The following is a 24,374-nucleotide window of genomic DNA, read 5'->3' as shown; positions in this document are numbered from 1 at the left end:
TCCAACAGTAATATATTAATGCCAACTGCACCCTAGCTATTGAAGTCACCTGAGGGTATAGGTGGTGCCTGTGTGCCATCCCAAATGGGCATTTGCTGATTTTGATAAGTGTATTTTTGAAGTATATTTATGTGGTGTTTTATATTGCTCCCTTCTGAAGAAGGCTTATTCTAGCTGACCGATAAATAAATTAATAATTATTTTATCAAGAAACCTTGCATGTAAGAGTTTATTTGAATACTTGTCAATGTGAATCTCTGTGCAACTCCCCCACAGCTCACATTGACCCCTCTTGAGAGAAGCCTGGCTGCACCGCACGCTACCAACCTGTGTAGTGCAGACTTAAACCAAAGGTTGGGTTTCTATTGCCAGGTCAGGGTTGTTGTAGTGCACCCAAAGGGTACTGCATACAATGTTGCCTAACAGTGACCTATACTGAATGTGTATGAAAAGGTTCTAGAACTACTGTTCGGTATTCCAAAGTTTATACTTTGGTCTGTGTACCTTCAAGTATAGTGTGTTTTTATAATTGTGATTACATATAATGTGTGATAGTACTCATTTACCCATACATTTATCTAGGCCTACCTGTATTTAAATATATCATTTATTTTTACATGCATAGCATTTCAGTGTTTCTTTGGACCATTTGTATTACAATTTCATTTGTACTGATTCTACAGCCCCCTCTCCCTCATAAAATACGCCTGCCTGCTCCGTCTACGCTACCATGAACCCAGGGGTACAGCCTTACATGAGCAGTGGAGTCTTTTACTGCCTCAGTTGAATGGTTTTACTAAGCCCTTAGTTGGACTTCAGAAAAACTGTCCTAAAACTGGCTCTAAGCAAAATACGCTTGTTGGCTCTGTAAAAAGTAACACATAAAGACCTTCATTTTTTCATTTCATTTGTTTTGGTTTTTGTAGAAACCTTTACAAAATTGCAAACAAATTAAAATTCATCATCACAAAGCTAAAATCAACTTTTAACAATCCCCCCGCCAATAAAACATACCAATTTCCCATTAAACAGCATAATAACATTTCAAAAACCTAAAATCAAAGTTCCCATTCCTGAACCCCTGAATCTAAGCTTGATCTATCCCTATTCAGCTGGGTTCGAGTATGATATAATTGAACAAGCTGATCAGGTAAAACTACCCGTTGGTGGAGACGCTACATATGGTTAAGGGACTTGACAGAGAGAGGCAATGGTCTCCTTAACTTTAGTGGCCCCAGTAGCCTTGTCGGATTTACTCCCTACAGCGACCACCTTTATTCGAGCACACTTAAAATCATCAGCCTTAGTGGATGAAGCTGCACATTTTTGTACATTAGAAGATAGGAGGAGACTAGCACTTCATCACTCTATCCTGGAGCCGTGGAATCTAACCAATATTGTGCCTGAAGGCCTGATAAAGGCTACTATGTTTAAATTATGTCGGAAGGAAGAGGCAAAGGATAACAATCAATTGCAGGTTATGCCTGGTTGTAGGGCGCACTATTTATTTTACTTATGTTTGAAACACACTTTCTGTGTAAAAGACTTTTATCCACTTTACGGTCAATAGATCTTGGCCTTGTTTAGGGACAGTTCTATCCTTCAAGCATTAACATCTAAAGATATTGCCAGAATATTTTTTCTTGATTTTAGTCGGGTGGTTATGGTAAAAGTGGGCTTTTATTCCATGTTGATCAAAAATATAGTGGTTTGAGAGCCATCAAGTCTGTTAAACCTGGGTTACCAATTGTCTGAAGATTGGGTGGATACATTGCCTTAAACAACTGTAGGCAGAGGTGGTGGGCCTGACTAATCCTCGAGAACACTATTATTAATGTAAAATTGGATGCACCAAGATTAGAGGGTAAAAGTTACCCACGCTCTGAGAAATGATCAGTGGCTACGATTGGTCTCATATTATAACTTCGCTCAATCAACAAAATTGTGTGCCAAGGGGCTCACATTCCATCAGGTTCCTATCGTGGAATACGCATGGCTTCAACCACCTTTGTATTAATGATGTAATTTGGAAAAACAGCCGATTTGATATGTCTGCATGAAACTTATGTTAGGTACTCCCTTTGTTGACATTTTTCAATTATCCATGAACCCACAAGGAAAGGCACAAGTGGTAGGCCCGTTGGGGGTCTCATTAGTGCCCGGTGGGTCTCCCCAGGGTCCAAAGTTGAACATTTGTTTTTGGGCTGTGCTGATATGTTGGGCATCAAAATCTCTTGGTGGGATCCACGCGAAAGGTCTTTTAATCCTACAGTGACAACTTCGGAGGCTATCTTGCTTGCTATTACCAATGTTATTGATTCCTATAGTGTATTCAACCATCTTCGTATCATCATGGGAGATTTTAATTCTGAATGCCTAGATGGTCATTGGTATGATTTGGGTTCTACCAAACTGCATTCTAATGTAGCAAGAGAGGGCTTCAATTTCGGTCCCTTCTGGACACTTGTGATTTGAAACTTCTGAATGGTAATGAAAAGGTGATATGCGACCAAATTACACTTGGACAAATGGCCTTAATAGTTCTACTCTTGACTGTGCTCAGGCACTTTATCCTCTAGCTTCGACTTCTTTGAGGTTGTTGCTAATGAGTGAAGTGATCACTCAACTGCTCTTTTGTTTGGAAGGGGTGTCTGCTCCAGGGACACATGTACCATTCACAATTGAGGCGAGACCTAGAAATCATGCTATTATTTGGTGTTGTAATGTAGGTATGAGCTTTAAGAATGTTGGCCAGGAATTGTGTGATGGTACATTTTCCTCAATGTCGCCACAGTTCTTTGGTTCCTATCTACAGGTTCTCCTTCGTGGGCTCACATACAAAAAACAAAAAAAAACTAAATAGGTCCATGAGAGGTGTTTTCATACTCATAAATACAACATAATGGTCAGTACAAGGAAGAACAGCTAAGAAGAGAGATTAGGAAAGGAAGGAGGTTAGGTGATATTGGAATCTGTACCATTAGAAGTTTAAAGCTAGCGTATAGAAACTGGGTCAGGGGCTATAGACCCATACTGTTGCAAAGAGATGCAGAACTTATGTTATCTGCACTTGCTAATAAAGACTCCTCGTGTTTTTGGAAACTAATTGGAGGGGTCCACATTCAATCCTCCCCGCAGCAACAGGCCATCCCAGTCCTCTTTGGGAGATCTACTTTAGAAAAAAGTATGCCGCACAGTCCTTGGTGGTCATTAGTCCGGTGCAAATCAGTATTGCTCCTATTAGGATCCAATCTTGGGAGATTCTGGAAATTGATAGAGTGTATATTGTTGGCTATTAAAAGGGCAAAATCCACAAATGCACCTGGGCCGGATGGCCTCTCTAACCTTACTTTAAAATCTGCTCCCCAACTTTGGCCAGCAGTTCTCTCACTGCTAAACAAAAAAATCCTGGCTACTCATCAGTTTCCCCAGTCATGGAAGGAGGCAATAGTAGTTGTAATCTTCAAGACGGTCGGAACCTTTGAACTACCGCCCAATCTCCCTCCTTGACGCCTCATATAGGATCTTCTTATGCTTCATACTGCGGGCCCTCGAACGATGTGCCGAAGGGTCTGGTAGATTTGATCACAACCAGTCAGGCTTTCGTAAGGGAACAGGCACATCTTTTAACTGCTTGTTGATCAAGCTTTTGTCATACTATGCAGTATAGAATAAACGTACGTTAAGGATTTCGATTGTGATGATCACTCCAGGCTGTGGGTAATGTTGAGGAATTGGGATTGTCCTGAAGCTTTGGAACTTCTCCATAGTGACATCAAACTTAAAGTCAAGTTAGATCAACGTAGATCATTTTAGGGTTGGATCTTAGTAGAGCAGGGTTTACGGCAGGGATGTGTGTTCGCACATCTTATTTAATCTCTATATTTTTGGTATAGGAGAAGCGTTGGCACGAATCATGGCCAATCTCCCGCAATCGGGTTTATTGAAGTTGCAATATCTTTTATATGCGGACGACCTGGTTCTGATGGACTGTAGCCCAATTGGTCTCCAAAGTTTGCTAAAGATGGTAGCTGATTATTTTGGGGATCTGGACTTGGACATTAATGTCCCAAAATCAAAGATCTTGGTTATGAATAAGCTGAGCAGTCCTGCAGGCAGGTCATCATGATCTCATGATGCATGGCACATAAATGGGTCCAGAATGGAGGAGGTTATCAAATTAAAATATCTTGGTGTGGTTCTAAAAGCAAAAAGGTCCTTGGGACTAGCAAATAAGGCTCTCAAACTAGATGCAATTGCGGCTGTTACTAAACTATGAGTATTAGATAGGAAATACGGGCGTTTCTCCCTCCTACCAGTGGTGAAAATGTATAACCACATTTTGGTTCCTAAATAGATCTACAGAATGGAGGCCCAAGAAGAGGGGCTACTTTGGCCTAAACCCGAATCGTTCATCTGGTAACGAGTGCTGGCACTTCCCTTAGGCATTCCAATGGCAGCCCTACATCACATTCTAGGTCTTGTTCTACAAGAAGTACTTTTTACTTGACGTAGAATCCAATTAGTGAGAAGCATTTCGTTTTCCCCATCTTTTTCCTTTCTTGTGCATCTTAATGCTCTCTTTAATGCAGGCGAGTTTAGGCCCTTGTATTCTTGGATGACGGGTGTTTTATCTACCATGGAAGTAAATGGTATCCTGTTGGAGGAATTGCCGCATAGACCATCCAGGGTCAAGAATAAACTAATCGAAAATGCATGGACTGTAAACGGACGCGGTCTTCAGATGTATAAAAACTCTTAATTCTCTTGGGGTGTCAAACAATTTAAATAAATATAGAATTGTACGGGAAGATATCCATCCAAACAACAAGGGAATGTTGGCTATGGGTAAAGTTAAACTTGGTGTCAACCAACGATGTCTTAGGTGCAAGGAACAGATTGTCGAAGGAACATCGGACGTGCTGCCTAGGACATGCATTACTCACCATAATAGCATTTCTGATGATTGGATCTGCTTAGATTCACATGCTATGCATATGGTCCGACATCCAGTGGTAAACGCTGAGTATTGCATCTCGTCTTTTGGGGACTTAAAGGGGACGTCGGCATAGGCGTGTCTAACACTATCCCCTATCGTGACATGTCACCAATAAGACAACACAAAGGACATTCGGTTTACTGGACTAGCTCAGGTTTGCCTCTCTAAAAGAGGTGGTAACCTTGAATTTAAGCTAAGGCAATTAGAAGCGCGTCTAATCTGTAAACATAGAACGGTAACTAGGAGCCTTAATTCAGACCATGAATTCCATGTATTTCTTTGAATTAGGATGTTTAGTCAGATTTTCTCTGATTCTAGCTAGATTGTTACATATATGGTATAGTAACAGCTGGCAAATGACTTTTACTTACTATGTCATGGTATATTGCAATGGCAGTTCATATTGTACTCGCTTAGATCTTGATAATCTACCAAGTTGAACAATGGTCTCTTATTGATAATCATGTTTAATTGATAAAATCTACCTGCCAGTGATTTGTTGCAGTCATGCAGTGTTACTGCTTATTACCGCTTAAAGAGTAATGTAAACAGGGATAAGTGGTTCTGGCCGTGGTCCAGTCTGCAGCGCCCCATGCTTGTTTGTTAATGTGAGTCTATGCTAATACCAGCAATAAGATTATTATTGAAAGTGTCCGTTGTTTTTGGCAAATTATATCTCCTTTAATAATGCTGTGGTAATTCTTAAATGTGTAATTGCAACTATAATATTAGCTAATTTATACGCCTCTCGATGGTAATGTACAGTTTGGCTTTGGATACTGCATCTGTAGGTGGATGCTTAATGGACATCCTCACCCAAGATGGCGGTACGAGCATCACAAAGCTGTACCTTGGGGCTAATGCGGTAGCAGTACCATATAACGAGGACAGACGCGCAAACGCAACCTCCCGAAGACAGTCAGATGCCGAGAGGCAGGTAAACAAGATGCTAGTGCATTTGTGCATGATCCCCGAGCGCTACGAATTGCTGATAATGGAAGCAATTGGGACCCCAATACTAATTTGTGACCATTATCTTTCTCTTTATCCATATAATTACGCGTGGATGTGACTATGCAATCTGCAATCAACCACATAAATCCTTCACATAATGGCGGTTTTTTGGACATGCTGCAGTTAATTAAATCAATGTGAAATTACAAAGCCAGCACCTAAGGTAATTCCTTGAATCCTTAGTGCAATGTTTAACAATTCTTCTTTTCTTTGCCGAATATCCAGTTTAGTTACAATTGAAAACACATTTTTTGCTTTTCTCTGTCTTTTTTCTCATGTTCTAGAATTAAGTTATCAAGTTTATAAAATTGCTCAAGCAACCTAAGTTGTAAGTGAATACCAAATTAGATATATAGCTAATCCTGACATGTAGCAATGATTAAAACCATTCGGTAAGGCGCAATAATAAATTACAATAACAAATACTTACTCTTTTTATTGACCTTAACAGAACAGACAAGTATATTTAAAGATACAATATATCTTTCCTAAATTCAAGTGCAAATGCGGTTGCGCCGTAGATTAGGACTGTGGTTACTTGTATGCCTCCCATTGCCAACAGACGGTTATTTTTACTTTTACCTTTTCGTTTCTGGATTTTCTTCATACCACAACTTCAATTGGTAACACGCATGTATACATTCCTTTATCTAACAAATATGCTGAACTAATGTATGATTTTTCCTGGACTATATTTAATGGTTTATTTATTAACATTTAACCATGACTGTATGCAATTGGAACATGTTTTGCAACCCCTAATGCTACCTTGGTTTGATCTATCCCAAATAATATGGGATTGTATATAACTGTCTATAACTATTTTTGATCAACTGTAAAGTAAAATGTCTTAAATGGATTGTTGAGATGGAAGTCCGATGGCACCTTGGGAATGAAGGAGGGGTGCGTCCTCAGCACTACCCTCATCTTGTGGAATGTCAGGTATGGAGGTTTACAAGAGAGGGCCTGGACCCCTCTCACTCGTCGTGCGGAGGTGATGGCCACAAGACACGCTGTTTTCCATGATAGGAATTTCAACGGTGCCGAATGCAGAGGCTCGAATGGCGGGCCCAAGAGCCTGGTCAGCACCACGTTGAGGTCCCATACCGGGGCCAGGGCCTTCACCGGCGGGAACGAGTGGAACAGTCCTTTCATGAACGCCTTCACTAGTCGGTGAGACCACAGCGACGACCGCCCCGGAGTTCTGGTGTAGCGGGAGATAGCCGTCAGATGGATCTTGATGGAGGCATGTGCCAGCCCTGCCTTGGCCAGCAATAGTAGGTACGGCAGCACTTGAGGGGCCGTAATCCGCAGAGGGGTGATCTTCTGTGCACAGCACCAGACACAGAACCTCTTCCATTTATGTCTGTAGCACTTGAGTCGAGGACGCCCTGGCCTTTGCAAGGATCTTCTTGTAGTCCGCCAGGATATCGTAGCCTCGGAACTCTAGTGCTGCAGGAGCCAGGCCTGCAGGTACAGCGATCCCGGGTAGTGATGGCGCCTTCTTTCCTAGCAAGAAGATCTGCATCCGTTGCCAGTTTGACTGGGGGGGGATGCTGACAACCGCCTGAGTTGACTGATGAGTCACAGAAGCAACGGCAACAGTGGGAACGCATACAGGAAACAGGCCGTCCCAGGGGAAGGAGAATGCATCGCCCATGCTTCCCGGCTGGGGAAACATGCTGGTGAACCTCCGGAACTTGGCGTTTGTCGCCTTCGCGATGAGATCTATCTGGGGACTGTCCCATCGTCGGAATAGCAGATCGACTTGATCCTGCTGTAGTTCTCACTCGTGGCACGAGCGCAGCTCCCTGCTGAGCGAGTCGGCGACTGTGTTCTTTACTCCTGCCAGGTGGAAGGGTACCAGGAACATCCCCTGGGCCATTGCCCAGTGCCACAGGTCCTGTACTTCCTTGGCTAGGGCTGGGGATCTGGTGTCTCCTTGCTTCCAGATGTAGAACGTCGTGGTGGTGTTGTCGGTGAAGACCCTCACCACCTTGCCCTTGAGGGACGGGAAGAATGACCTGAGGGCCCAAAAAACGGCTCAGAGCGCCAGGACATTGATGTGTAGTGACCTCTCCTCCGGGAGCCAAAGTCCTCTTGTGTGGGGATCTCCGGGGTGTGTTCCCCATCCTTCCAGGGAGGCGTCCTTTCGGCACCGTCTCCTGATGTGTCGGGGACTGGAAGTCCATACCCGCCGCTAGATGCGCGCGGTTGCCTCACCACCAGATTGCTTGGCGGAACGTCTTGATGAGGGAGATCTTGTCTTCAAAACTGCCCGCTGCCTGCGTCCAACGGGCATCGAGGAACTCCTGCAGTGGTCACATTCACAACCTGCATAGTCACACGAGGTAGATGCACGATGACATCATGCCGAATAGGGACTCGATGGACCTCACCCTGGCAGTGTCCATGGTCAACAGCCGGTGTACCTTGCCCAGGATGGCCTTAGTCCTTTCTGTGATGCTGGAAATGTATTGGAGGGACAGGGCCTCACTGTCCTTGTCCTGTAGTTCTTTTTCATTGTGTTCTGTATTGTTTTCAACCCAGGAGTCCATGTGGGACTCCTGGCAGTGCAGCTCTTCCTGTTTTTGGTTTGGTGTACAGACCCATGGGATACCCTTATGGCACCCATGGGTGGGGGTACAACCCTGTGCCCCTAGTGTATGTTTTTGGGCACCTGTGGGTGGCCCAGAGAACAGGGTATGGGCTGATGGCAGCTCCATGCTGAATTTGACAGGTGCTCCGAGTATCCTCCATTTTGGGATACCAAGGCCCTGCCATTGGAATCAGTTGATCCCTGATGGAAAACAGGATGGCCCCTGTGGCCTCTTGCTTTCTATTGCCTGTTAACTTGTTTTCCCAAACTCCTGGGAAACCCAGACTCTGTCCCTTCCCCCTGACTGGCTGTTGGGTGGAAGTTCCATATATGGTGTTGTTGTGAAGTCCAGTCCAGACTGGCTGGAGCCTTCCCGGTGACTGTATGTTGTGGGTCCACCCTGTGGGTGGGACCTGGGTGAATGGAGTGTGTGACCAATATGCACTTCTTGTTGTGGCTGTCTGCTTTTTGGTATGAGAGACAAAGATTGAGACAGCCCTGCCCGAAACTGGCCTGAATGCAGTGTGTAGTGTTGAATGGCTGAGTACTTTTCCCAATCCACATTCCTTGTTGTGAGTGTCAGAGGGAGGAGGATGGCCTGAATGCATTGTGTGCCTGACTGCATGAATGCCGTTCTGTATGATTGGCTGCTGAGTGTGACCCAGCAGTGTGAATGAGAGACAGGATAGTATATCTGGGGACCTCACACCACTGGAAATTGTTCAGAAGCTGTGTCTACACTTGAAGAGTAACTGGAACTGCTGATCCTCGACGCCCAGCTGAAAGAAGACTTGCTATTGCATTTGCTTCGACCCGATCTGAAAGCTGCCAAATTCGTCCAAGACTGATCCGAGAAAGGACCTGGTAAGGCGCTCTCTTCCCATGCTCTGAGGGACCATCGATCACCGCTAAGCTTCGCCGAAGCTCCCTGGAAGTCAGACCCTCGAAAGGCAGCCGACCGGAGACGGGGACCACTGAGGAGAACGAAGTGAAGCACCAGGACTTCGCTGCTGTTGAAGTCCATTGCCGTCGACCAGGTTTCGCAGGTTTGTGTAACCGCTGGAGGCCCGCCGAAGTTGTGTTGCCCCAGAAGAGGGGGCCGCTTGACGCCGTGCCGCCGCCGACCGGAGCCACCCGCTCCTTTGCTAAGAACATTTGAATCGAAGGACTCCCTTGTCCGCAACGTCAACCGCTTTGTCCAGCCGGAGAAAGTCAAGGCCACTAACGCGCCGAGGAGAATCCGCCGGTGGGTTTCACGCCACTCGGAGACCACAAAGACTTCGACGACTCGACGCCCTTGCTGGGCCACAGTTCTTCAGAAACTCTTTACGGTCCTGAACAATCAATCGCTGAGGTGCCCCGCACACCTCATCCTCGCAGGTCGTCGCTGACGAGCACCGCCTGCATCGACGCCGTGGTCTCGGCACCCTCGAACTTCTCATCGACACCAAGTTCACCTTCTTGGACGCCTCTCGACGATCCGTGACTCCTGCTTGAAAGGGGGTCACTCAAGAAGGATCTGTCGATGCTTCTTCGAAGAACTCTACTCCACCAGGTACATTGTGGGGGGGGGGGGTAAAAACATTATAGGAGAGAATAAGACTATTGAGCAACATATGGACTGGGCTTGTGCTATATATCTTTATTTTACATGTTGCCCAGGTTTGGGGGGGATCTCCACACAGAACTGTGTCTAGGTAGCTGGGCCAGTAGTCTGCCAATTGTGTCAATCATCTTGCTTTCCTTCCTATCTCTATTGCTGGTTTCCTTGTTATTGATCTGTGTGACAGATGATATTGGTGGTACCACTTTAGAACTGTATATATTTACCATTGTTGATTTCTGAGCACAAAGTGCATTATTGTGATAGTGTACATACCTTTGAACATTAATTATATAAATACTGTTTTCAGTAATGCAGTGTGTGGACATTCCTTTATGGGGGTTTGGGGACTACACTGTACTTCAGAACCAGCCTGCATCACCTCCTGAGAAGCTAGGCATTGATTGCTAGACCACGTACCAATAATAGAGAATCTTGGCTGGGGTCCTCTCTGCCTCTCCTGTACCATATAGAGAGCAGAAGTACAGACAACCCCTCCGGTCCTTTACACTTTCCTTCAACGGCGAAACCAATTGCGCAACTGTGTCGAGTCTGGCTCCCAGAAACAGGGCGTCTTCTGACTGTACCAAGTGGGATTTCACAAAGTTGAATGAAAATCCCAGATCTGTGAGCAGTTGGACGGTCTTCGCTGTGTGATCGACTGAGTTCCCTTGATTTTGCTCAGATGAGCCAATCGTCCAGGTAGGGTAAACTTGGATCCCCTACAGGCGCAGCCGCGTCGCTACCGGTGCCAGGCACTTGGTGAAAACCCTGGGCACCGACTTCAATCCGAAGGGCAGGGCCTTGAACTGGAAGTGTCGCCCCAGGACTACAAATCATAGGAACTTTTGATGTCATTTGACTATAGAGATGTGGAAGGAACACGTTACTTACCTGTAACTGTTGTTCTCCAGCATGGGTCTGGCATGGATTCACATGCTCATGAATATTCCCCGTCGTCAGGCTGGGAATCCTCAGTAAAGAAAAAATCAGTATCAGTTTTGTTTCTGATCTGTCTTTCGTAGTAGTAACCAATCGCTGATCTCTGCGTCATACTGACCACAGCCAATGACTGCCCTCTACCTAAGCCTCGCCTCTGGCAGCCATCTTCAGATTTGGTAGCACGTGAAGTGGGAGTATGACCAAGTGAAAAGCCGCAGAGGGGTAGGCGGGAGGGTTCGCATGTGAATCCATGCCAGACCCATGCTGGAGAACAACAGTTACAGGTAAGTAACTTGTTCCTTCTCCAGCATGGGGTCTGACATGGATTCACATGCTCATGAATAAAGAATACATAGCAGTACACACATGCACAACCACGGGAGGTGACAAAGGCTCAACATTAAGCATTACATCAAACTCAACATTAAGCAATTCTTACCTCCTCACCAGGCTCACCTTAGGAGAACAGATTGCGCAGCACTGCTTGGCCGACCCTGGACTCCTCTCTGGAATCCCAATCAACGCAGTAGAATTTCATGAAGGTGTGCGTCGACCTCCACGTAGCAGCCCTGCAGATGTCCAGCAAGGGCACACCAGATAGGAACGCCGTGGTAGCTGCGATCGCTCTGGTGGAATGGGCTCTCGGACGGCCAGGCAGAGGTCGGTTTGCCAACCGATGACAGTACATGATACAGCCGGAGAGCCATCTGGAAATGGAGGCCTTTGAGAGAGCCTTCCCCTGATTGACAGGTCCAAAGTTCACAAAAAGTTGTGACGTCTTCCGAAAACACTTTGTGCGGTCCACGTAAAACTTCAGCGCTCTAGCCACATCCAGCGAGTGCAAAGTCCTTTCGGCCGGCGACGAAGGCGACGGGAAGAAAACAGTCAACGCCAAGGGCTCGTTGAGGTGGAAGTCCGACGGCACCTTGGGCATGAAGGAGGGGTGCGTCCTGAGCACTACCCTTGTGTCGCGAAAAGTCAAGTACGGGGGCTTGCAGGAAAGGGCCTGGATCTCTCCCACTCTTCGTGCGGAGGTGATGGCCACAAGAAACGCTGTTTTCCACGACAAGAACTTCAACGGAGCCGAGTGCAGAGGCTCGAACGGAGGTCCCATCAGCTTGGTCAGCACCACGTTGAGCTCCCACGCCGGGGCCGGAGCCTTCACCGGCGGGAACGATCTGAACAGTCCCTTCATGAATTCTTTCACCAGACGATGAGACCACAAGGACGTCCGCCCCGTGGTTCTGGTGTATCGGGAGATCGCAGCAAGATGAATCTTGATGGACGCGTGCGCCAGTCCAGCCTTGGCCAGCGTCAGAAGGTACGGCAGTACCTGTGGAGCCGTAATCCGTAGAGGGTTAATCTTCTGTGCGTGGCACCAGACAGAGAACCTCTTCCATTTGTGTCCATAGCATTTAAGAGTTGAGGACGCCCTGGCCTTTGCAAGAACCTCTCTGCAGTCGGCCGGTATGTCGTATCCTCCAAACTCTAACGCTGCAGGAGCCAGGCCTGCAAGTTCAGCGACTTCGGGTCGTGATGGAGGATGGCGCCTCCTTCCCTGGAGAGAAGATCCGCGTCCACTGGCAGCTTGATTGACGGGGACGCTGATAAGTCCAGAAGGTCCGGGAACCATATCTGCCTCGGCCACGCAGGTGCGCGAGGATCATCCTGCACCGTGACCTCTTGAGCTGGTTGATGAGCCGGATCAGCAATGGCAATGGAGGGAACGCGTATAGAAACAGGCCCTCCCAGGGGAACGAGAAAGCATCGCCCATGCTCCTCGGCTGGGGAAACCTGCTGGCGAACCTCCGGCACTTGGAGTTCGTCGCCACTGCGAACAGATCGATCTGGGGTCTGCCCCACAGTCGGAAGACGCGGTCCACTAGATCCTGTCGTAGTTCCCACTCGTGGCACAAGCGCAGCTCTCTGCTGAGCGAGTCGGCGATGGTGTTTTTTATCCCTGCCAGATGAAACGGCACCAGAAACATCCCTTGGGCGACGGCCCAATGCCACAGATGCTGCGCCTCCTTGGACAGGGCTGGGGACCTGGTTCCGCCCTGCTTCCTGATGTAGAACATGGTGGTGGTGTTGTCGGTGAAGATCCTCACCACCTTGCCCTTGAGGGACGGAAGAAAGGACCTGAGGGCCCAAAACACTGCACGGAGCTCCAGGACGTTGATATGGAGGGACTTCTCTGTCGGAAGCCAAAGGCCTCTCGCGTTCAGATTTTCGGTGTGCGCTCCCCACCCTTCCAGGGAGGCATCCGTGGTCACTGTCTCCTGGTGGCCAGGGGTCTGGAAAGTCCATGCCCGCCGTCAGATGCACGCGGGTGCCCCACCAACGGATCGCTCGTCGGAAACTCTCGTCGAGTGTGATCCTCTCCTCGAAGCTGCCCGTCGTCTGGATCCAGTGCGCGTCCAGGAACTCCTGCAACGGGTGCATCCGGAGCCTGCACAGGCGGATGAGATAAATGCAAGAAGACATCATTCCGAGGAGGGACTTGATGGACCTCACCCTGGCCGCTCCCGCAACCAGCATCCGCTGCACCTTGCCCAAGATGGCCCTCGTCCTTTCCTCTGTCGCTCCCAGAAACAGTGCGTCTTGTGCGGGCACCAGGTGGGACTTGGCATAGTGTAAGGAGAATCCCAGGTCCGTGAGTAGTTGGACGGTCCTTGCCGTGTGCTCCACGGCGAGCTCTTTCGTCTTTGCTCGGATGAGACAGTCGTCCAGGTAGGGGTAGACGTGAATCCCCTCTCGGCGCAGCTGCGCCGCCACCGGTGCGAGGCACTTGGTGAACACCCTGGGTGCCAACCTCAATCCGAAGGGAAGGGCTCTGAACTGGTAGTGACGCCCCTGGATCACGAACCTGAGAAACTTTCGGTGTCCCTTTAGGATGGGAATATGGAAGTAGGCATCCTCCAAATCCAAAGACGACAGGAAATCGCCCTCCTCCAGTTGACCCAGGACGTGTTGGAGGGTGACCATCCAGAACTTCTGTGCCTTGATGAATTTGTTCAGTCGTCGTAGGTCCAGGATGGGACGCCATCCTCCCGTCTTCTTCTTCACAAGGAAGAATCTTGAGTAAACTCCGGAGCCCCGAAGCCTCTTTGGGACGACCTCGATGGCGCCCTTCTTGAGCATCGCCTTTACCTCCAAGAGAAGTTGAGGGACGTGATGTTCTTTCCTGGCCACAGGGGGGACGCGCGGGCACCTCTTTAGAAATTCGAGCACGTGACCCTGAGCTAGGGCGTCCAGCACCCAACGGTCGGTGGAGATGGACTCCCACACGCTGACAAAGCTCGCCAGCCGGCCTCCCACCGGGGAGCTTCGGTGGGGGCACGACCCCACGGCCGGTTCAGTCCTGCTTCGACAAGGCTTTGCCGCCTTGTTCTCCTTGGCGACGACGGCGGGGTCCGCCTGACTTGCCTCGTCCCCTGTAAGCTTCCTGTGACGACGAAAGGGCCGCTTGACGGTAGGTGGAAAATCCGCCGCTGTAACCTTTGGAGGCACCCTGTTTGCCTCCGCCGCTCCGAAAGGGCAGCCGCCGTTGCTGGAGAACCCCAAGAGCCCGGGCCGTCTCCGTGTCCGCCTTGATGGCTTGAAGGGAATCGTCCACTGTTTTCCCAAACAGATTGTTTCTGTCGAACGGCATTTCCAAGACTCTGGTCTGCACGTCCTGACGGAAGTCGGTAGCCTTTAGCCATTCACGCCGCCTAAGGTACACGCCATTGCCCAACTGGCGAAATCCAGTGTCAGCGATGTCCGTCGCAATCGTAATGGCGTGGTCCGATGCCACCTCTCCTTCCTGCAAGATCGCTAGGGCTTCCGCCTCTTGTCTGGTAGGAAGTCCAGCAGGGGGGCCAGTTTGTACCACAACTCCCTGTCGTAGCGGGCTACGATAGCCAAGGCGTTGGCCACCTTAATCGTCGTCACTGCCGACGAGATGACCCTGCGTCCCATCGTGTCCAATTTCTTTCCCTCGCCGTCCGGTGGGGAGGTCGACGTAGAGGCGGCGCCCCACCCCCCGCTTTCTTCCTGGCTGCCGCGGAGACGACCGAGTCTGAGGTCGGCTGTGCCCGAATGCACAAGGGGCACGCGTCCGGGACCCGGTACTTCTTCTCGTCCCGATCCCTTCTAGCCGGAGTCGTGGATGGGTTCTTGAGGAGGGCGAGGCCCTCATCCCAAATATCGTCCAGTAGAGGTACAGCGAGGACCGTCTTCCTCTTGGCCTCGCGCCGTTGATAAAGGAAACCTTCCTTCTTCTCTTCCGGGCAGAGCTGGAAAAGCTCGGATGCCCTGGCGATCATGGAGTGAAACGATCCAATCTCGTCGGGCGGGGAAGCCCGGGTGGGAGGTGACGATGGGAGATCCTCGTCGTCTGTACCCGTCGCGGCCGTGTCAGTCCCCGTATCATCTCCACATGTCGTGGACGGGGAGGAGGGCTGAACAGGGCGCGATGGCTGAAAAGGAGGTGGAGGATGAATCCTTCTCTTAGGGGGAGGGCTCCCAGAAGGGCCTGGCTCCGGGTCCCCCGTCGGGAGCGGTTCCTCCGTTGGTGGTAACGGCAGTCTCGTCCTTATCTCTGAGCATAAGGACTGTATAGCCAAAAAATGGCCACTGAGTTGTCTTGCGGCACTGGTTGAGGGGAGTCCGACGGGTGGTCAGGAGCCCCGTCGGCACCCTCAACGTTTTCGTCGTCTCCTACGTCGGGGTCCCTCCCGACGGGCTGGTCTTCTTCCACGCCAACGCCGTGGCTTAAGACTTCGACCAGCTCCTCCTCAGAGGTTGAGGCCGAATCCACGACCTCCTGCCCCCCCTTTTTCTTCTCCGGAGGTTTCACGGGGGTCCTGTCGATGGGCATGAAAGAGGACTCCCTCCGCGGTGGCAGGGAGACTCTGGGCCCCGAGGTCGCCACCACTGGTGTAGCCTCCACAGGCTGAGCCAGGGCCGCCTCGACTGTCTCGATAGAGGCATTGGCCGGATGGATTAAGGCTTTCACCCCCTTAGGTGCACTCACCGCCTTCTCCTTGGGGGGAGGGTCACCGCCCCGCTCCCCCTCCGATGGGGCCTTCGAGCTCGACCGGGGTCTCTCCAGGAGCTTTGCCGGGTGCTTGGCCTTCCTCTTACCCGAGCCAGAGCGTTGGCTCGTGGTTGATGGCGCCGGGGAGGATGTGCCCTGCCTGGTGCCCGTAGAGCCCGACCGTTTGGCGCTCCCGGTGCCAGCGGACTCGCGGTGCTTGGCCTTCTGTTGGACCCCTGTCGCCGGGGCGCCCTCAAAGGTCTTAAAAGACCGCTCCGACTTCTTCTTCTCCTCGTCTGACGGGCTCTTTCCTTCCAGCCAGTTGGCGAGACGTTGATGGCGGTCCTTCATGGTCCGCTCCGACATATTGCCGCAAAACGCACAGTCCTTCTCCACTTGCGTCTTGTCCTCATGTAGGCAGTAAAGGCAAAGGGAGTGTTCGTCCTCCTTAAAGACATTCTGAAGCTGGCATAAAGGGCAGACCCTGAACAGCTTTCCGGGCGTCGAGCTTTTCTTCTCCTGGGCCATGTCCGAGATGGTCCTGAGAAACTTCTGGAGTCCTCCAAAGCGTGGCTCGACGAAATCTTCACCCTTGAGGGGCGTAGACAAATCCGACACGGGTCCCCGTTGATCGGAAGAAACGGTGGAGCTTGAGGCTCTTTTGACCGAAAAAAGCAAAATGTTTTGGGAAAAAACGTGAAAAAATAGCACTAACGCTCGAGAGCAATAGCACGAGGATCCCAACACTTGAACGTGCGGTAAAAATCTGAAGATGGCTGCCAGAGGCGGGGCTTGGGTAGAGGGCAGTCATTGGCTGTGGTCAGTATGACGCAGAGATCAGTGATTGGTTACTACTACGAAAGACAGATCAGAAACAAAACTGATACTGATTTTTTCTTTACCGAGGATTCCCAGCCTGATGACGGGGAATATTCATGAGCATGTGAATCCATGCCAGACCCCATGCTGGAGAAGTAGGCATCCTCCAAATCCAGCAACGATAGGAAGTCGCCTTCCTCCAGCTGTCCCAGCACGTGCTGAAGGGTCACCATCTGGAATTTCTGGGACTTGATGTTGTTTAGTCGACGAAGGTCCAGGATGGGTCGCCAACCCCTGGTCTTCTTTCGGACGAGGAAGTACCGCGAGTACACTCTGGAGCATCTTCAGGACGAGTTCTATCGCTCCCTTTTTTAGCATTGCTCGTACCTCTAGAAGTAGCTGCGGCACGTGGTTTTCCTTCATGGCCACTGGTGGTAGACTGGGACACTTTCTTTGGAATTTTAGAGTGTGCCCCTGGACCAGCGCGTCCAGCACCCAACCTGGGGTGACTAATTTTGCCAGCCGGCCTCCCACCGGGACGCTTGGGTGGGGGCCCAACGTCACAGCCGGTTCAATTTTGCTTCGCCGAGGCCTTGGCCTCCTTGGCGACTGACGTCCTCCGGCCTTGCTGCAGCCTCTGTAGGCGACACTGGGGGTAGAGGCAATCTTGTCCTCATCTCCGTACACAGAGTCTGGATGCCCATCAAGATCGCCCCTCGAGTTGTCTTGTGGCAGAGGCATTGGTTGCAACGGGAGCGACGGTTGGTGCGTGGTATCCTCCACGGCCCGCAGTTCTTCGTCGGCTCCACTGTCACTCTCTACGTCCGCCTCGTTGGGATCCCTCCCGGACTTCCTTGAACTTCTTATCCAGGATCTTTTTTTACGCCAGCCAGCTCATCTTCAGATCCGTGTCCGTTATGGCTACTGTGCCCCCCACCCCCTTCTCGTCCCGGTGTTTCACGGGGGTCTTCTCGATAGGTTGAAAAGATGACTCTCCCTGGGGTAGCAGGGAAACTAGGCCCTGAAGTGGATTCCACTGGTGTAGCCTCCGCAGCCTTCGCCAGGGCCGCCACGACTCCTTCAATCAAGGCCTTCACCGGGTGAATCAGGGCCTTCGCTACCTTGGCCGCCTACAGGGCCTTCACCTTAGGGGCAGGGTCACCGCCTCACCCTCCCTTGGCTTTCTCAGTCGGGATCGACCGGGGCTTCTCCCGAAGCTTACGCGGGTTCTCAGACTTCCTTTTCCCCAGAGCCAGAGCATTGGCACGTGGTTTATGGCGTCAGGGACATAGCGCCCTGCCTGGCAGCCGAGGAGCCCGAACCAACGGCGATCCCGGTGCCCGCGGACTCGCGGTGCTTTGCCTTATGTTGGTCCCCTGTCGCTGGACCGCCCTCAAAGGTCTTAGAAGACCCGCTCGGACGACGACTTCTCACCTGCTGCTGGGCTCTTCCCTTCCAGCCAGTTAGTGAGCCTAGTCTGACGGTCCTTCAAGGTCTGTTCTGACATGTTCTTACGAAACGCACAGTCCTTCTCCACGTGCAATTTGTCGTCGTGAAGGCAGTAGAGGCACAGAGTGCTCACCTTCCTTGAAGACATTCTGTAATCCGCATCCAGGGCAGCTCCTGAACAGCTTGGGTAGAACAGGCGTTGTGTTTCCTTTGTCCTGGGCCATGTCCACACGGGGTAGGCCTTAAAGATCTTCCAGAAACCTCCAATAAGTGAAAACTCGATGAAAATTCGCCCTTGAGAGGCGTAGAAGAATTCCAAAATGGGTCCCTGTTGACCGGAAGTCGAATCAGTTGAGCTTGAGGCTCGATTGACCGAAAATATAAGGGTAAACTCATCAAAAAAACGCAAAACACAGTAAAAGCTCAAGAGCTATAGCACGAGGACTCCCAACACTTGAACGTGCGGTAAAAATCTGAAGGTGGCTGTCAGAGGAGGGGCTTAGGTAGAGGGCAGTCATTGGTTGGGGGCAGTATGACCCAAAGACCAGTGATTGGTTATTAGTAGAAAGACCGTTCAGAAACCAAACTGATTTTTTCTTTACCGAGGATTCCCAGCCTAACGATGGGAATATTCATGAGCATGTGAATCAATGCCAGACCCCATGCTGGAGAACAGGTGTTCATCCCAGAGAAGGTATTTAAACCATGGGAAATCTGAAAGACTTCCCTTTGTCACTGCACAGAAGGTGCTTTGTGACATAATTGTAAAAGACTATGCCTGTGGAGTTGGTTGGACTTCATAACCAAAGAAAACACAAGGGTAAAACATGCATCAAAATACATGATAGAATGGGGAAAAGGGTCACTCTCTCCAGGTAAAAGAAATCAAGTCCTCAAAATCCAGCAACATTTTTGAGAATACTCCCTAACACCTGCTCACTGTATCCCTGTGCTCGCCTGTACACAGACACATTGTGGTCCTCTGTTGTTGGCGGTCTCAGCAACGTTCTTTGGTCAGACGATCCAGCACAGATTTGTCTATATTTGTCTCTGTAGTCACGCCACCACCTCCGCTTGGACTTCTGCCCTGTCAGCTTCTCGGGCCTGCCGTAGCTTTGGCGTCCCATGTAGCAGCTGCAACTGAGTTTGAAACTCGCTAGTTTCGCGATTTCCGTTCTCGTCCGGTGGTGCGCAGCTTGGGGCCTCTCAGCATGCGTTTACGAGCCTCTCTCTGGCCCTGCTTCTCTCCCCTCCCTGTTTGGATGCACGCTTTTTAACATACTTGTTAGGGAGAATTCTCTGTTAAGGCTAATTTTCCAAACCTAGCGAGTCCCCCAGCAGCTTTGCTGGATTTTTGGGGTTTATTTTTTTCTCCTGCTAAGAGTGAGACTCTTTCTCCCACTCTTAGACATGATTTGAAATATCCTTTGACTTTGTAATGCGTTTCATGGGCTATGGAGTCTTTTACTCCATAGGGTTTCATGTATTTTGGTAAGTGTGTTACACAGCACCCTCAGTGCAGTAACACAGGGGTGTCATAGTGGCCCCCAACCATAGACTCCATACCCTGGGACTGACTAGTGTCTCCCAGGGCATGTAAAGTGACCATTGACTTTACTAGTCTTAAATTGTGAACAGAACCAGTACAAACCATCATATTGTGGAAGTACTGGTAGGGGTAATTAGATTGCGCCTGAGTCTGTTTTTCGAGGGGGCACTGTGCAGTCCCCCCCTCGTCGGGTTTCTGGCTGGTGGCAGTGGTTACCACGCGAAATATTCCACTGGAATATTTCCTATAGGATTTTCCCATTCATTTTAAACGCACCACTTTTTTTGGTGCAATGTTAAAGATACCGCCGGGTTATTTATTTTATATTTATTCCCCGGTTGGGTCTTTTTGCCAGGACTCTTTTTTAAAATGGAGTTTGTGTTCGCCTCTGTAACTCCAAACCAAGTCGAGCCCTTTGTTCCACTTTTTGGCGGGCTTCTACACAGAAGCATCCAAAAGTGGTGCCACTCTGTCTGGGTCTACAGGATGTGTGTGAGGGGGGTTTAGGCGCTCACCACTTAGCATGTTTGAGTGAAAAGCTAGGACAGATGAATGGGGGTTTTCTGCATAAAAGCAGGGCTTTTGGGACTGGAACTTCATAAGTCGCCACAGGACCAAAGAATCTGAAGAGGGAGAAGCTGAGCCGACCTGCAACGACAACACCACCGGTGGAGCCTTGCTGAACCGTCTCACCACTTCCCAACGACAGAGAAGATCTTCATCCCGGAGAGTCTTCTTCCTCTGAACTGGTGGGGATAACCAGTTCGCCCTCTTTTTGCCTTCCTGGATCGTCTCGTGGTCGAATCGCCCGTGCCAAGCACCCCGACGGCCGGATAGCCACGCTTCACCACAACTGCGAATAAAAGGGTAGTACCTTTTAACCGGGAAACTCCGCGGCTGGTTTCTTCCCTGGCAGTGCAACGATCTCCAGCTTTCCTCCACGTCGAGATCTCTTCCCCTGGACGAAGCACCAACTTGCACCCGCTGCCAGGAACAACTGCCCCCACTGGAGCTTTCTCACCATTTCAGGTACTGTGTCCCGCCTGGTCTCCCTTGCAACAGACTGTTCAAGGTGTCCCGTAAATCCTTGACTTTCTATCCTGGGGTAACTTGGGACCTGCAAACTAACTTTTACTGACTTGATCCAACCCTTTTTGAACTATCTGCAAAGTCTCTTTAAAGTACTATTCAACTGTATGATCTTGGACACATTCCACCTTGCTCTCTCCAAGAGTGGGCCTGGCCTATGACTTTCTTGCTCCTCAGTAGACTCTGCCTTTTCTGACTTGCTCTGTTTCTCTTAAAGTGTTGGTATTGTGTATTTTCCTAATTCTGCCTTTTTCCCTCCCTTTTTAACTAACTTATTGGAGTGCCATCTTGGGTTAAGCGCTCACCTCTGTCTGAAAATAAGTGGTGTTTTAACTAAGACTTGTTCAATAAGTAATCAGGGATGTATATATCTTAATAGTGACTGTGTTTGAACTTGCTTGCCATATTAGTGTTAGTGTATATTACCAAGTGTGTTTTTAAATAAATATTTATATACTTTTATACCCAAGCTCTGGTCAGTGTTTGCTTGTGCTACTGTATTTTGCACCTATCTTGTATACTCTATATACTGTCTAACTCTTCTTGAGAGAAGTCTGGCTGCTCAGCCACAGCTACCAGGTAAATCTGGGTGGTACAGACTGCTACCAATTGGGTTTACTGCCAACACCTGTAGTCCTAAGCCTTTTGCAGTGGTCCCTAAGGGAACTGCACAGGTTTCTGCCTAACAATACTCAGCCCGGTAAAGTGGACGGCTGGATTTAAAGGGAAACTACTTTTCTCACAAGACAAAGATCTTCCTTAGGAGCTTTTTCATCATAGTCTTGACAGTTCATATTTTGTTGCATTTTAAAAAAATCCCATGTAGGCCACGGCACATCCAGCTGCCGAGAGTTCCTCCTGGGAATGGGAGTCCTTGTCCTCTAAGGGGAGTCTTTTTGGGTGAGGTCCCACTTGCCTCTACCCCTAGGGCGGGTATTGCAGAGCGGGCTTACCTGCCCAGCCTCGCCGGGCAGAGGTGTGGGGGGATCCCCCTTGGGGAGTAGGAACCAACTTCCTTGATTCGTCACAAAGCACTTCGAGAACAATGCTAATAATATCCTATCCTAAATGGACAAAGTTCAACACAACTGCTTGTAAATGGTAGAAAAACAGTCAAAGATGAAAGGATTGTCAACCAAATAAAAAAAAAAAAAAGGATTCTGAGGAAAAATATGCTTAATAAAATGCCAGAACGGCACAGTGATCCACTTGAGCATTAGACTTTTAACTGATTGAGGTCTTATGAACTGGAGAGGGCAGGCAAAGGATGGCAGCCTTTATAGGCCTGTTTGTCTTTTCTCCTGCACAGCAACATGGCTGTATAGATTCAAAGGTTTTCAAGGATTTCTTGGGAATATCCAAGGTTTTTATAATGAAGAATCCATATTGGAGAACCATCCATACATCAAATCATTCTTTTATAAGTGGCTCAGGTCATCCAGTTATGCCGTATTTTTAGTGATGTACGCTCACTCAAAATGCATTTCTTGAAGGAAGGGCAGATTTTTCCACAATCTCTTCTAGACTTTCCTACATTCTCATGTGTTGCTCCCTGAATTATTTCTAAGGTGCAAGAAATTCTGTCAGAGCAAGGTACCAACCACAATGAATCCGCCACACCCCTATCCAACTAGCCTGATGGCATTTACATACCGCCTCTCTGCGTCTTCGTTCTTGTTCCCGCTTCCGTGCCATTTCTCTCTGTTGTTGGTCCAGCATAGACTGCAAGGGCTGTGACTGTGAGCTCTGTGCTTGGGGTATCGAGGGTGCAGCAGGAACCTGCTGTTGTGGTGGTGTTTGCGGAGGTGGGGGCTGCTGCTGTGGTAGTGGTGGCGGCGGTGCTGGCGGTTGCTGCTGCTCCTGGCGCCTTCTAACCTCTTCATGGGCTTTTCGCGCTTGTTCGATTGAGTCATCATCGTCACGACCCCTACAGTTGCACAGTACAACAAATATTAATCATGTGAATAACATTATCTGACCAACAAAAAGTAAGCAGGATCATGCATTTAACAAAGTTCTAGTATTCACAAAACTGCTTCAAGGACCCCCGATGTAGCATTCAATTGCCTATACATTAATTGCAAAACTGTGGATCTCAAGATCCATTGGAGTTCTTCACTGCCAAACAGTACAGACAGCTAACGCAGTTCTTAAATGCTGCTTCATATAACAAGCACATTCCTCCCACAATCCCATTAACTTTAAAACAGCTCCATATATTATTCTCCTGACTAAACTACAGCTCGGAAGACATACTTCGCTTTGCCCATTTCCTGCACCACCACCATATTGTGCAACTTGGTAAAACACAACTCTACCAAGATTTACTCATGTCCCATGCTTCAGTCCCCACTCCTCTTCAACCTAAAGTCTGCATACCTATCAATGCTTCGGTTCACAACGTGTTGTCCTCTACATTCCCACCCAAGGTTCAACAGCCCAAAAAGGAAATACATGAATTTCGCTCTGCTGTAATCCATACTCTTGGATGAAGCTGAATCTTAATAGGGGTCAGTATCTATTTAGTCAGAGAAAACCCAGGAATGGAATCTCTGAATTCAAACCTTATTCGCTCCTGTTCCCTCCTGAGCCGCTCCCTTTCGGCCTGCTCCACCTGGGCCTTGTGAGCCTTCTCCCGCTCTTCCTTTTCCCGGGCTGCCTTGCGGAACTGTTCAAAGCTGTTGCTAGATGATTTCATGGTGGAGGACGGAGCAGCTGGGTGTTTCTGGACTAGGCTTCCCCAGGATCCCATATTTTTTAATTTCAAATCCTGCAGACTCACAGCCATTAAGGATAAAGATATATACAGCAAATGAATTTAGATACATCAAAATAATTTGCTTAAAACATTAACATGTAAAGGTAACTCACGCCATAAACTACTGAACTCCTATAATTACTTTCAAGGTTTCTGGCAGGGAAAACTTTCAGGATGGGTTTGGCGCAACCAGTTTTCATCGGCTCATGCCAGAACTAACAGACATTGTTATGATACTGATATGGCATTTATAATGCGCTTATACACAAGTGTTTCTAGGCGCCATGTTTAGTGGGGAAGAAAGGAGGGCATATTTAGGAAAGGAGAAAATGAACTGGGAGTAGAATATTCACTACGTTGAGTGACTTTACACACACACGTAACATGCCATACCCTTCCCTTTACACTAGAGATTCAAAAGCATGGACTACAGAAGCAGGTTGTCATAATCTTACTCCAGTCAAGAGACCAACTAAAGCACTTCCCGGGATTCGGCTTAGATTCCCAGGCTGACAGCGTGGAAGATCTGGGAA

The 24,374-nt window shown here is 49.1% G+C and overlaps 1 protein-coding gene across 3 annotated transcripts in view; it reads right to left on the bottom strand.

Annotated features, from left to right (window-relative positions):
- Positions 1–24,374, bottom strand: part of LOC138447655 (neurogenic locus notch homolog protein 3-like) — a 798,580-nt gene that overhangs the window by 63,243 nt on the left and 710,963 nt on the right. For all 3 annotated transcript variants that reach the window (XM_069603877.1, XM_069603879.1, XM_069603878.1), the window contains 2 exons: positions 23,648–23,853; positions 22,737–23,010 (listed from right to left, as the gene is read on the bottom strand). In XM_069603877.1, coding sequence (XP_069459978.1) covers positions 22,737–23,010; positions 23,648–23,853 — 480 coding nt within the window. The remainder of the gene's footprint in view (positions 1–22,736; positions 23,011–23,647; positions 23,854–24,374) is intronic.

Source organism: Ambystoma mexicanum, chromosome 3q (assembly GCF_040938575.1).
Source record: "Ambystoma mexicanum isolate Mex_15411 chromosome 3q, UKY_AmexF1_1, whole genome shotgun sequence".
NCBI lineage: Eukaryota > Metazoa > Chordata > Amphibia > Caudata > Ambystomatidae > Ambystoma > Ambystoma mexicanum.
This window is presented reverse-complemented; position numbering and strand designations above follow the sequence as displayed.